Source organism: Vidua chalybeata (genome assembly GCF_026979565.1).
Source record: "Vidua chalybeata isolate OUT-0048 chromosome 33 unlocalized genomic scaffold, bVidCha1 merged haplotype SUPER_33_unloc_1, whole genome shotgun sequence".
In the NCBI taxonomy this organism is placed as follows: domain Eukaryota; kingdom Metazoa; phylum Chordata; class Aves; order Passeriformes; family Viduidae; genus Vidua; species Vidua chalybeata.
This window is the reverse complement of record NW_026530291.1, coordinates 310,861-323,640: the sequence shown is the minus strand read 5'-3', so window position 1 is coordinate 323,640 and position 12,780 is coordinate 310,861. Positions and strand designations below refer to the sequence as shown.

The 12,780-nt window shown below is 56.0% G+C and overlaps 1 protein-coding gene across 7 annotated transcripts in view; it reads right to left on the bottom strand.

The window, feature by feature from the left end:
* Positions 1-327: 327 nt before the first annotated feature.
* The window catches only part of SMARCA4 (SWI/SNF related, matrix associated, actin dependent regulator of chromatin, subfamily a, member 4), a 38,786-nt gene continuing 26,333 nt past the window's right edge, over positions 328-12,780 (bottom strand). For 3 of the 7 annotated variants that reach the window (XM_053933023.1, XM_053933026.1, XM_053933025.1), the window contains exons 27-36: positions 12,338-12,565; positions 11,991-12,077; positions 8,107-8,184; positions 6,058-6,276; positions 4,585-4,835; positions 3,714-3,822; positions 3,458-3,559; positions 2,707-2,839; positions 2,273-2,412; positions 328-1,342 (exon numbers count right to left, since the gene is read on the bottom strand). In XM_053933023.1, the coding sequence (XP_053788998.1) occupies positions 1,310-1,342; positions 2,273-2,412; positions 2,707-2,839; positions 3,458-3,559; positions 3,714-3,822; positions 4,585-4,835; positions 6,058-6,276; positions 8,107-8,184; positions 11,991-12,077; positions 12,338-12,565 (1,380 nt within the window). In that variant the 3' untranslated portion in view covers positions 328-1,309. The remainder of the gene's footprint in view (positions 1,343-2,272; positions 2,413-2,706; positions 2,840-3,457; positions 3,560-3,713; positions 3,823-4,584; positions 4,836-6,057; positions 6,277-8,106; positions 8,185-11,990; positions 12,078-12,337; positions 12,566-12,780) is intronic. The other 4 variants (XM_053933027.1, XM_053933030.1, XM_053933024.1 and 1 more) reach the window with 3 other exon arrangements.

The window sequence follows — 12,780 nt, the reverse complement described above, 5'->3', positions numbered from 1 at the left end:
CCCGAGGTCACCCCAAATCCCCAGAGCGACCCCAAAATCTCCTCTGGAACCCCAAATCCCCCCCGAGGTCACCCCAAAATCCCCAGAGTCACCCCAAAAACCCCTCTGGAACCCCAAATCCCCCCCAGGTCACCCCAAATCCCCAGAGTGACCCCAAAATCTCTGGAGCCCCAAGGTCACCCCAAATCCCCAGAGTGACCCCAAAAACACCCCCAAAGACCCCTCTGGAACCCCAAACCCCCAGGGAGCCCCAAAATCCCCAGAGTCACCCCAAAGACCCCTCTGGAACCCCAAATCGCCCCCCAGCCCCCCCAGAGGCGACTCGGCTCCCGTTGGATTAATTTATTAATTAATTATCGACTGCTGGGAATCCAGGGACAGCGACAGCGCCGGGGGAGGGGTCGGGAGGATCCCGGGGGTGGGAGATGGTCCGGGACAAGCTGGGACCACCCGGGCTGATCCAGGCTGGGACACTCGGGGCGGGTGAGATGATCCAGGACAATCCAAGGCTGAGCTCAGCTGGTCCAGGATGGATTTAGGTTTATCCAGAATGGATTTAGGATGATCCAGAGTGGATTTAGGACCACCCAGGATGGATTTAGGATGATCCAGGATGGATTTTGGTTGATCCAGGATGGATTTAGGATGATCCAGAGTGGATTTAGGACCACCCAGGATGGATTTAGGATGATCCAGGATGGATTTTGGTTGATCCAGGATGGATTTAGGATGATCCAGAGTGGATTTAGGACCACCCAGGATGGATTTAGGATGATCCAGAGTGGATTTAGGACCACCCAGGATGGATTTAGGATGATCCAGAGTGGATTTAGGACCACCCAGGATGGATTTAGGATGATCCAGAGTGGATTTAGGACCACCCAGGATGGATTTAGGATGATCCAGAGTGGATTTAGGATTATCCAGGAGGATTTAGGACCACCCAGGATGGTCTGGATCGCTCTGGACCGTCCAGGACCGTCCGAATTTGGGACAATCTGGATCTGGGACGAGCAGGGACAGCCTGGAACCATCTGGAAGAACCCGGGATAAGCCCAGCCGGACCATCCAGGAGAACTCGGGGCCCCCTGGGGTGATCCAGGAGCGCCGGAGGCGGCGGCAGCGCCGGCTCTGGTATAAATACGGGCGAGGTTGGGCGTGGGGGCTTCTTGGTTTTTTGGGGATTTTCAGGATTTTTGGGAATTCCGGCGTCGCTGCCGTCGGAGCTACGGGGCAGAACGGGGGGATTTGGGGGGCACGGGGGGGGGTTTGGGGGTTCGCAGAGTTCGGGAGCCGTGGAATGTTGGGGTCAGTCGTCCTCGGTGCCGCTGCCGGAGCGATCCTGGAACAAAGAGAGGGGAAAAGGGGTCAGGATTTGGGGGTCGGGATTTGGGGGGTTCAGCCCAGGATTCAGGGTGCAGGTGAAGGATTGGGGTCACTGCCAGGATTGGGATTTGGGGTCACTGCCAGGATTTGGGGTCACTGCCAGGATTTGGGATTTGGGGTCACTGCCAGGATCTGGAATTTGGGATCACTGCCAGGATTTGGGGTCACTGCCAGGATTTGGGATTTGGGCTCACTGCCAGGAATTGGGGTCACTGCCAGGATTTGGGATTTGGGCTCACTGCCAGGATTTGGGCTCACTGCCAGGATTTGGGGTCACTGCCAGGATCTGGAATTTGGGGTCACTGCCAGGATCTGGAATTTGGGGTCACTGCCAGGATTTGGGGTCACTGCCAGGATCTGGAATTTGGGGTCACTGCCAGGATTTGGGATTTGGGGTCACTGCCAGGATTTGGGATTTGGGGTCACTGCCAGGATCTGGAATTTGGGGTCACTGCCAGGATCTGGAATTTGGGGTCACTGCCAGGATTTGGGATTTGGGGTCACTCCCAGGATCTGGGATTTGGGGTCACTCCCAGGATTTGGGATTTGGGGTCACTGCCAGGATTGGGATTTGGGGTCACTCCCAGGATTTGGGATTTGGGCTCACTGCCAGGATTTGGGGTCACTGCCAGGATTTGGGATTTGGGGTCACTGCCAGGATTTGGCATTTGGGGTCGCTCCCAGGATTTGGGATTTGGGGTCACTGCCAGGATTTGGGATTTGGGGTCACTGCCAGGATTTGGGATTTGGGGTCACTGCCATGATTTGGGGTCACTCCTGGCTTTGGGGGTTCAGCCCAGGATCCGGGGTGCGGGTGAAGGATGGGGGTCGCTCCCTGGCTTTGGGATCTCTTGCGGGATCCAGGCTCCCTCCAGGCCCCCCTCACCTCCTCCTGCTCGTCCTCGCTCTCGTCGTCGCTCAGGAGGGGTTTGGGGCGCCCCCCCCGCCCCCCCCGGCGCCGGCCCTTCCCGCGTTCCGGAACCTTCTCCTTGCGGCCCAGGCGGATCTTCACCTTCACCGAGCGGGCTGGGGGATCCAGAGCCTCCAAATGATCCTGAGCCTCCACCCCTCCCTCCCGATCCCATCCCGATCCCACCCCAGATCCCATTCACCCCATCCCATTGATCCCATCCCAATCCCATTGATCCCATCCCATCCCAATCCCATTCACCCCATCCCATCCCAATCCCACATCACATCGATCCCCTCGATCTCATTGATCCCATCCCATTGATCTCATTGATCCCACTGATCCAATTAATCCCATCCCACTGATCCCACTGATCCCATCCCACCGATCCCATGGATCCCAAGGCCCACCCTCGGACTCGGATCCTTCCTCCTCTCCCTCCTCCTCCTCCTCGCTCTCCTCTCCGTCGCTCTCCTCCTCCTTCTCCACCTTCTGCCGGACGCTGGTGAACACGGACTGGAGCACGATGGAATCCTCGTAGATCTGGGGGAACGGGGAGTTCCGGTCACTCCCGGGCACTCCCGGTCATTCTGGTCACTCCTGGTCATCCCTGGTCACTCCTGGTCATCCCTGGTCACTCCAGGCCATCTCAAGCCATTCCAGACTGTTCCTGGCCATTCCCAGGTGCCATCCCAAGCCATTCCAGCCCATCCCAGCCCATTTCAGGCCATTCCAGCCCATTCCAGGCCACTCCAGGCCATTCCCAGGTCCCATCCCATCCCTGGCCATCCCAGGCCATTCCCAGGTCCCATCCCATCCCAGCCCATCCCATCCCATCCCAGCCCATCCCATTCCTGGCCATCCCAGCCCATTCCAGCCCAGCCCATCCCAGCCCATTCCTGGCCATCCCAGCCCATTCCTGGCCATCCCAGGCCATTCCCAGGTCCCATCCCATCCCAGCCCATTCCTGGCCATCCCAGGCCATTCCCAGGTCCCAGCCCATCCCATCCCAGCCCATCCCAGCCCATTCCTGGCCATCCCAGGCCATTCCCAGGTCCCATCCCAGCCCATCCCAGCCCATTCCTGGCCATCCCAGGCCATTCCCAGGTGCCAGCCCATCCCAGCCCCTCGCAGCCGGGGCTCCTGCCCGGCTCCCCGTACCAGGGACCCCTCGAGGTTGAAGGTCTGCGCGTTCTGGCACAGCAGCATCACGTCCTTCTCCAGGTCGTTGAGGCTCCGGTACTTGTGGTTGCGGATCCGCTCCTGGCGGCGGGAACGGGGATCAGGGGGGAGCCCCGGGGCGGGTCCCGGCGGGTCCCGGTGGGTCCCGGTGGATCCCGGCGGGTCCCGGTGGATCCCGGTGGGTCCCAGTGGGTCCCGGTGGGTCCCGGTGGGTCCCGGTGGGTCCCGGTGTTACCTTGATCTTCTTGAAGTCCACGGGTTTGCGGATGAGCTCGTAGTACTCCGGGAGCTCCTTGCGGGACGGGAGCTGGATGAAAACCTCGCTCAGCTGCCGCCCGCTGCTGCTGCGGGGGGAAAAGGGCGTGAGGGGCGGCCTGCCTCGTCCTCATCCTCATCCTCACCGTCCCCTCATCCTCATCATCATCATCATCCCCTCATCCTCATCATCCCCTCATCATCATCATCATCCCCTCATCCTCACCATCCCCTCATCCTCATCATCATCATCCCCTCATCCTCATCCTCATCATCCCCTCATCGTCATCATCCTCATCATCCCCTCATCATTCTCATCCTCATCCTCATCATCATCATCCCCTCATCCTCATCCTCATCCTCATCATCCCCTCATCGTCATCATCCTCGTCATCCCCTCATCATCCCCTCATCCTCATCCTCATCATCATCATCACCTCATCCTCATCATCTCCTCATCCTCATCCTCATCATCCCCTCATCCTCATCATCATCCTCATCCTCATCATCCCCTCATCGTCATCATCCTCGTCATCCCCTCATCATCTTCATCCTCATCCTCATCCTCATCCTCATCATCCCCTCAGGAACCCCCAGGAACCACCTGGACCACCTGGGACCCCCCAGGACCACCTGAAACCCCCCAGGACCCCCAGGACCCCCAGGACCCCCCTGGAACCCCCCAGGAACCCCCCAGGACCCCCCCCAGGACCCCCTGGATCCCCCAGGACCCCCCAGGACCCCCCAGGAACCCCCCAGGACCCCCAGGAACCCCCCAGGACCCCCCCAGGACCCCCAGGAACCCCCCAGGATCCCCCAGGACCCCCCAGGACCAGCCGCGCCCACCTCACCTGTCCTTGTACTTGATGACGGCGTCGACGATCTTGCGCATCTTGCGGGTCAGGGGGGGCGGGTTTGGGGACAGCTTCTCGGCCGGGGGGCGCCCCCGTTTCTTCTGCTTGCGGCTCTCCTCGTCCTTGTCGCGGCCCCGCGCGCTCGGGGGCGGCCCCGCGGGGCCCTCGGGCTCGCGCTTCCGCTTCCGCGAGGATTTCTTCTGCCGCACCTCCTCCTCGATCTCCTCCAGCGTGCCCTCCTCGATGGCCTGCGGGGGCAGCCGCGGCGGGGCTCGGGCTGGGGGCCGCGGGGGGACGGGGGGCCACGGGGACTGGGGACTGGGGGCCACGGGGACGGGGGGCCATGGGGATTGGGGGCCACGGGGATTGGGGATTGGGGGGCCATGGGGATTGGGGATTGGGGGCCACAGGGACGGGGGGCCATGGGGCCATGGGGATTGGGGATTGGGGGCCATGGGGATTGGGGGCCATGGGGATTGGGGGGCCATGGGGATTGGGGATTGGGGGCCACGGGGATTGGGGATTGGGGGCCATGGGGATTGGGGGGCCATGGGGATTGGGGGGCCATGGGGATTGGGGGCCGCAGGGACGGGGGGCAGCGGGGACGGGGGGCCACGGGGATTGGGGGCCACGGGGATTGGGGGGCCATGGGGATTGGGGGGCCACGGGGATTGGGGGGCCATGGGGATTGGGGGGCCATGGGGACGGGGGGCCATGGGGATTGGGGGCTATGGGGATTGGGGATTGGGGGGCCATGGGGATTGGGGGCCACGGGGATTGGGGGGCCACGGGGATTGGGGGCTATGGGGACGGGGGGCCATGGGGATTGGGGCCTGTGGGGATTGGGGGCCATGGGGATTGGGGGCCACGGGGATTGGGGGCTATGGGGATTGGGGATTGGGGGCCATGGGGATTGGGGGCCACGGGGACGGGGGGCCACGGGGACTGGGGATTGGGGGCCACGGGGACGGGGGGCCACGGGGATTGGGGGCCACGGGGACGGGGGGCCACGGGGACTGGGGATTGGGGGCTATGGGGATTGGGGATTGGGGGCCACGGGGATTGGGGGCCACGGGGATTGGGGATTGGGGGCTATGGGGATTGGGGGCCATGGGGATTGGGGGCTGGGGGGATTGGGGATCCACAAGGATTTGGGATCCACTGGGACTTGGGATTGGGGTCCACAGGAAATGGGGGTCCTTGGGGAGGGGAATCCACAGGGATTTGGGATCCACAGGAAATGGGGGCCTTGGGGTGGGGGGTCCTTGGGATCCTTGGGATTGGGGAGCTACAGGGATTTGGGATCCTTGGGATTGGGGATCCTTGGGATTTGGGATCCTTGGGATTTGGGATCCTTGGGACTGGGGATCCTTGGGATTTGGGATCCTTGGGACTGGGGATCCTTTGGGATTGGGGATCCTTGGGATTGGGGATCCTTTGGGATTTGGGCGCATCCCCCGGCGCCTCTACCTTGAGCCACTGCTTTTCCGTCAGGGAGTCGCTGTAATCCACCTCCTTGCGGTGCCGCGAGCCGCGCCCGAACATCTTCTCCTCCTCCTCCTCGCAGGTGAGCCGCTCCACCTCGGCGTCGTCCTTGAGGATCCACGACGGGAGCTCGTCCTCCTCCATCAGCCGCGGCTTCCGCTTGGGGTTCCGCGCCTCCTCCCGCCGCCGGTCCAGGTCCATGCGCTGCCGGGGCCCAGGGGGTCAGGGGGGCTGGGGGGGGGCCACCTGAGAGGGGGCTGGGGCCACCTGAGAGGGGCTGGGGCCACCTGAGAGGGGGCTGGGGCCACCTGAGGTGGGACTGGGGCCACCTGAGAGGGGCTGGGGCCACCTGAGAGGGGGCTGGGGCCACCTGAGGGGGGGCTGGGGCCACCTGAGAGGGGGCTGGGGCCACCTGAGAGGGGGTCGGGGCCACCTGAGCAGGGATGGGGCCACCTGAGGGGGGACTGGGCTTTGGGATGGGGACTGGGGCCACCTGAGGTGGGACTGGGGCCACCTGAGGGGGGCTGGGGCCACCTGAGAGGGGGTCGGGGCCACCTGACTGGGGACTGGGGCCACCTGAGGTAGGACTGGGCTTTGGGACGGATCCTTTGAGGGGATCTGGGCCACCTGAGGTGGGATTGGGGTTTGGGATGGATCTTCTGAGGTGGGACTGGGGCCACCTGAGGGGGACTGGGCCACCTGAGGGGTAGGTCGGGGCCACCTGAGGTGGGATGGAATGAGGGACGGGGCTGGGGCCACCTGAGGTGGGATTGGGCTTTGGGATGGATCCTCTGAGGTGGGGTCGGGGCCACCTGAGGTGGGACGGGGTTTGGGGTGGACCCAAAGGGGGGTTTTGAGGGGATTTGGGATCCCTGCGGGGTTCCCCACACTGAGAACTGAGGTTCCTGCACCAGGATGAGCTCTCGCTCTTCATCCCCCTCTTCATCCCCTGGGCTGCGGGAATTTTGGGTGGGAAAACGGCTTTTTCCACACTCCCGGCCGTGCCTCCTCCTCCTCCTCCTCCTTTCTGGGGGCTCCTGAGCTCATCCTCTACCTCCTTCATCCTCCTGCTCCTCCTCCTCCTCCTCTCCTGCTCACGGACACCTCAATTCCTCACCCTTCTCTTCCTCCCTTCTCCTCTTCCTCCCTCATGGAGACCCCAAAGCCCTCTTGCTACTCCTCTTCCTCCTCCTCCTCCTCCTCCTCAGGGGATCTTCTCCTCGTCTCTCACTCTCTGCTTCCTCCCCCCTTTTCTTCCTCCTTGTGAGATCTCCCCCCTCCTCCTCCTCCTTGCGAGATCTTCCTCTTCTCCTCTCCTTCCTCTTCCTCCTCCCAAGATCCTCATCTCCTGCTCCTCTTCCTCCTCATCTGCTGCTCCTCTTCCTCCTCATCTCCTGCTCCTCTTCCTCCTCATCTGCTGCTCCTCTTCCTCCTCATCTCCTGCTCCTCTTCCTCCTCATCTGCTGCTCCTCTTCCTCCTCATCTCCTGCTCCTCTTCCTCCTCATCTCCTGCTCCTCTTCCTCCTCATCCTCCCACTCCATTTCCCTCCTTCCCCATCTCCTCCTCCTCCGTCCTTCTTCCTCCTTGTGAGATCTTCCTCTTCTCCTCCTCCTCCCCTTCCTCTTCCTCCTCCTCATCTCCTGCTCCTCCTCCTCCCGCTCCATTTCCCTCCTTCCCCTTCTCCTCCTCCTCCTCTTCCTCGGGAGATCTTCCTCCTTCTCCCATCCTCCTCCTCCTCTCCCATCTCCTCTTCCTCCTCCTCCTCCCCTTCCTCCTCCTCCCACTCCATTTCCCTCCTTCCCCTTCTCCTCCTCCTCCTCTTCCTCAGAAGATCTTCCTCCTCTCCCATCTCCATTTCCTCCTCCTCCTCCCCTTCCTCCTCCTCATCTCCTGCTCCTCTTCCTCCTCCTCCTCCCGGCTCCATTTCCCTCCTTCCCCATCTCCTCCTCCTCCTCCTCCTCAGGAGATCTTCCTCCTCTCCCATCCTCCTCCTCCTCCCGCCCTTCCTCCCTCCTCCTCCTCCTCCTCCTCACCATGAAGAGGTCGAACTCCTCCTCGTGCCGGGCGATCATCTGATTCACCGTCTCGTCGTCGGGGACCTCGTCTTCCTCCTGGGAAAACCCAAATTTGGGGGCTCAGCCGCGGCCCCCGGGACCCCTCCGACGCTCGGGGACCCCCTCGGGGTTGGGGGCCTCGAGCCCCCCTGGAATTCCGCTGGCCTTGGACCCCGATTTTGGGGCGCTCCAGGCGCGTTTTGATCGGTCTTGGGTTTTAATGGGTTTTTTTTTTTTTTTTGCTCATTTTTGGGGGGTTTTTAGCAGATTTTTCCTCATTTTTGGGGGGTTTTACCGGATTTTTGCTCATTTTTGGAGAGTTTTACCTGATTTTTGGCCATTTTTGGAGGGTTTTAGCAGATTTTTGCTTGTTTTTGGGTGGTTTCAATGGGGTTTTTTGCTCATTTTTGGGGTTTTTTAGTGGATTTTTGCTCATTTTTGGGGGGTTTTAGCAGATTTTTGCTCATTTTTGGGGGGTTTTAGTAGATTTTTGCTCGTTTTTGGGTGGTTTCAATGGGGTTTTTTGTTCATTTTCCGGTGGTTTCATTCGGTTTTTGTGTTCATTCTTCGGTAGTTTCAATGGTTGTTAATTTTTTTGTGGTTTCACTGGTTTTTTTGTTAATTTTTTTGTGGTTTCACTGGTTTTTTGTTCATTTTTGGTGGTTTCAATGGTTTTTTTTGCTCATTTTTTGGTGGTTTCAATGGGGTTTTTATTTGGTTTTAGGATGTTTTCAATGGTATTTTTTCTCAGTTTTGGGTGGTTTCAATGGGTATTTTTGCTCATTTTTGGGAGTTTCAATGCGGTTTTTTTAGGTGGCTTCAATGGAGTTTTTTTTGCTTGTTTTTGGGTGGTTTCATTGGGGGTTTTTTTCTTGTTTTTTGTGTGGTTTCAGTGTTTTTTTATTTCTTATCAATAGATTTTTTTGCTTGTTTTTGGCTGGTTTCATTGGGGGTTTTTTCTCATTTTTGGCTGGTTTCAATGTTTTTTTTTTCTCGTTTTTGGATGGTTTCAATGGGTTTTTCTCTCATTTTTGGATGGTTTCATTGGGGTTTTTCTCTCATTTTTGGATGGTTTCAATGGGTTTTTCTCTCATTTTTGGATGGTTTCAACAGTTATTTCGCTCGTTTTTGGGTGGTTTCAGTGTGTTTTCCTCATTTTTTGAGCCTTTCCTGTGGTTTTCCCCGTTATGGGGTGTTTAAATACCTATTTACTCTTTTTTTTTTTGGTATTTCAGCTCATTTCAGGGCGGTTCTAGCTCAGTTTGGAGCATTTTTTGCTCGTTCTTCCACGGTCCTGTGCTGTTCCCTCATCTCTGGGTGGTTCCACCTCACTTTTCGCTCTTTTCGGGGTGGATTTAGGCAGTTTTTAGTTCATCTCGGGGGGTTTCAGTGTGATTTCAAAGTTTTCTCATTCTCAGGAGTTTTTATTCCTTTTTGTTTTCAGCTCATTTCGGGGTCAGGCAGTTTCTTCTCGTTTTTGGCTCAATTCAGGCCATTTTAAAGTCCTTTATGGCTGTTCTTGTGCTGTCTTTAGCTCATTTTGCCTGGATTTGGGCCAGTTTCTCTCCCCTTTGGCACTTTCAGGCTGTTTTAAACTAATTTCTGGCACTTTCAGGACATTTTTACCTCACTCTCAACCCTTTCAGTCAGGTTTTAACTCTCTTTTCCAACTTTCAGGCTGTTTTTTTCCCCCTTTTGGCATTTTCAGGTATATTTTAACTGATTTTTGGCTGCTTCCAGGCTGGTTCTAACTCATTTTTAGCACTTTTGGTTTCATTTTAACTCCCTCCTGGCCCTTCCATGCCAGTTTTAACTCATTTCTGGCTGTCTTCAGGCTGTTTTTTTCCCCCAGTTCTGTCCCTTTTAAGCCACTTTCATCTTATTTTTGTCACTTTCAGGCCGGTTTAAAGCAATTTTTGCCTTTTCCAGACCATTACCACTTAATCTTTGGCATTTCCAGCCCAGTCCTAACTCACTTTTGGCTGTTCCAGGCCACTTAAATCTCATTTCTGCCACTCTCAGGCCCTTTCAATCTCACTTTTGGCCTTTCCAAGCCATTCAAATTTCATTTCTGGCCCTTCCAAGCTGTTTAAATCTCACATTTGGCACTTTTAAGCCATTTAAATCTAATTTCTGGCACTTTCAGGCCATTTCCATCTCACTTTTGGTCATTTCAAGCCATTTAAATCGCATTTCTGGCACTTTCAGGCCATTACTTGCCATTTTCAGGCCAGTCCCAGCTCACTTCTGGCTGTTTCAGGCCACTTCAATCTCGTATTTGGCCCTTCCAAGCCATTTCAATCTCACTTTTAAGCCACTTCAATCTCATTTCTGACCCTTCCGAGCCACTTCAATCTCACTTTTGGCTGTTTCAGGCCCTTTCAATCTCATTTCTGGCACTCTCAGGGCCATTTCAATCTCACTTTGGGCCTTTCAAGCCATTTCAATCTCACTTTTGGCCATTTCAATCTCACTTTTGGCCATTTCAATCTCATTTCTGGCCATTTCAATCTCATTTCTGGCCATTTCAATCTCATTTCTGGCCATTTCAATCTCATTCTGGCCATTTCAATCTCACTTTTGGCCATTTCAATCTCACTTTTGGCCATTTCAATCTCATTCTGGCCATTTCAATCTCATTTCTGGCCATTTCAATCTCACTTCTGACCATTTCAATCTCATTTCTGACCATTTCAATCTCATTTCTGGCCCTTTCAATCTCATTTCTGGCCATTTCAATCTCACTTCTGACCATTTCAATCTCATTTCTGGCCATTTCAATCTCACTTCTGACCATTTCAATCTCATTTCTGGCCATTTCAATCTCACTTTTGGCCATTTCAATCTCATTTCTGGCCATTTCAATATCACTTTTGGCCATTTCAATCTCATTTCTGGCCATTTCAATCTCACTTTTGGCCATTTCAATCTCACTTTTGGCCATTTCAATCTCATTCTGGCCATTTCAATCTCATTTCTGGCCATTTCAATCTCACTTTTGGCCCTTCCAATCTCATTTCTGGCCATTTCCATCTCACTTTTGGCATGTCCAGCCCAGCCCTAGCTCACTTCTGACCATTTCAATCTCATTTCTGACCATTTCAATCTCATTTCTGGCCCTTTCAATCTCATTTCTGGCCATTTCAATCTCACTTCTGACCATTTCAATCTCATTTCTGGCCATTTCAATCTCACTTCTGACCATTTCAATCTCATTTCTGGCCATTTCAATCTCACTTTTGGCCATTTCAATCTCATTCCTGGCCCTTTTAATCTCACTTTTGGCCCTTTCAATCTCATTTCTGGCCACTTCCATCTCACTTTTGGCATGTCCAGCCCAGCCCTAGCTCACTTCTGACCATTTCAATCTCATTTCTGGCCATTTCAATCTCATTTCTGGCCCTTTCAATCTCATTTCTGGCCATTTCAATCTCACTTCTGACCATTTCAATCTCATTTCTGGCCCTTTCAATCTCATTTCTGGCCCTTTCAATCTCATTTCTGGCCATTTCAATCTCACTTTTGGCCCTTCCAATCTCATTCCAGGCCCTTTCAATCTCACTTTTGGCCCTTCCAATCTAATTTCTGGCCACTTCAATCTCACTTTTGGCCACTTCAATCTCACTTTTGGCCATTTCCATCTCACTCCTGGCCATTTCAATCTCATTCCTGGCACTCTCAGGCCCTTCCAAGCTGACGTTTAGCGCTGCACTCTGGCTCCTGCCTCTTCCCAGCCCATTTCTGTCTGGCTCCTGGCCGTCCCTGAGCTGCTGGCGGGGCGGTGCCTGCCTGTGGCGCGGCGGTGCCGGGCGGTGCTGGCGGGAGGATTGAATGGGCAGTGGAGACTGAACGACCCCGCTCACCTTTAGAGGTGCTTCCTCCGACTCAGCGCCCAGGCACAGGGAGGAGGCAGCGTGGGGGAAGCTGCCACTGCCCGCGCTCTGTCTGCTCTGTGGATAAACACAGGGATTCAGTCTCCAGGGCTGTCAATCCGGCGCCTTTTTTTCCCCGACGCTACTTCCCAAAAAATTCCGAACAAGCTGCCATGCTCCCTGCTCTTGGGGTTGGTTTGTTGTTGTTCTTTTTTTTTTTTTTTTTTTTTTTTTCTTTTTTTTTTTTTTTTAATTTTTTTTTTTTTTTTTTGGTCATTTCTCTCTTGGCTTCTGACCCCCGAGAATTCCCCACAGAAACTCCCTGCTCTGGATCTCACCTCATCCTGCTCCTCGTGCTCCAGGATGGCCTGAAGGAAGGCCCGGCGCTCGTGGCTGGAGGATTTCTGGTCGAACATCCCGGCCTGGATCACTTTCTGGTCCACGTTGAGTTTGTATTTGGCTGCTGCCAGGATTTTTTCCTCCACGCTGTTGACGGTGCAGAGCCGGAGCACGCGGACCTCGTTCTGCTGCCCGATGCGGTGGGCCCGGTCCTGGGCCTGGAGGTCCTGGGGGAAGGGGGTGGTGATAGCTCTGGGCCACCAAAATTCCCATTCTTGTCCTCAAAATCCATGCGGGGAGATGCAGGATGAGGCCTGAGGGTGTTTTGGGAATCCCAAGGATGATGGGGATGCGGCAATGGGATCACCGGGACTATGGGATGGCCAAAGGGTGCCAAAATCCCTGGTTTTGGCCTCAAAATCTGCAGGGATGATGGGCATGT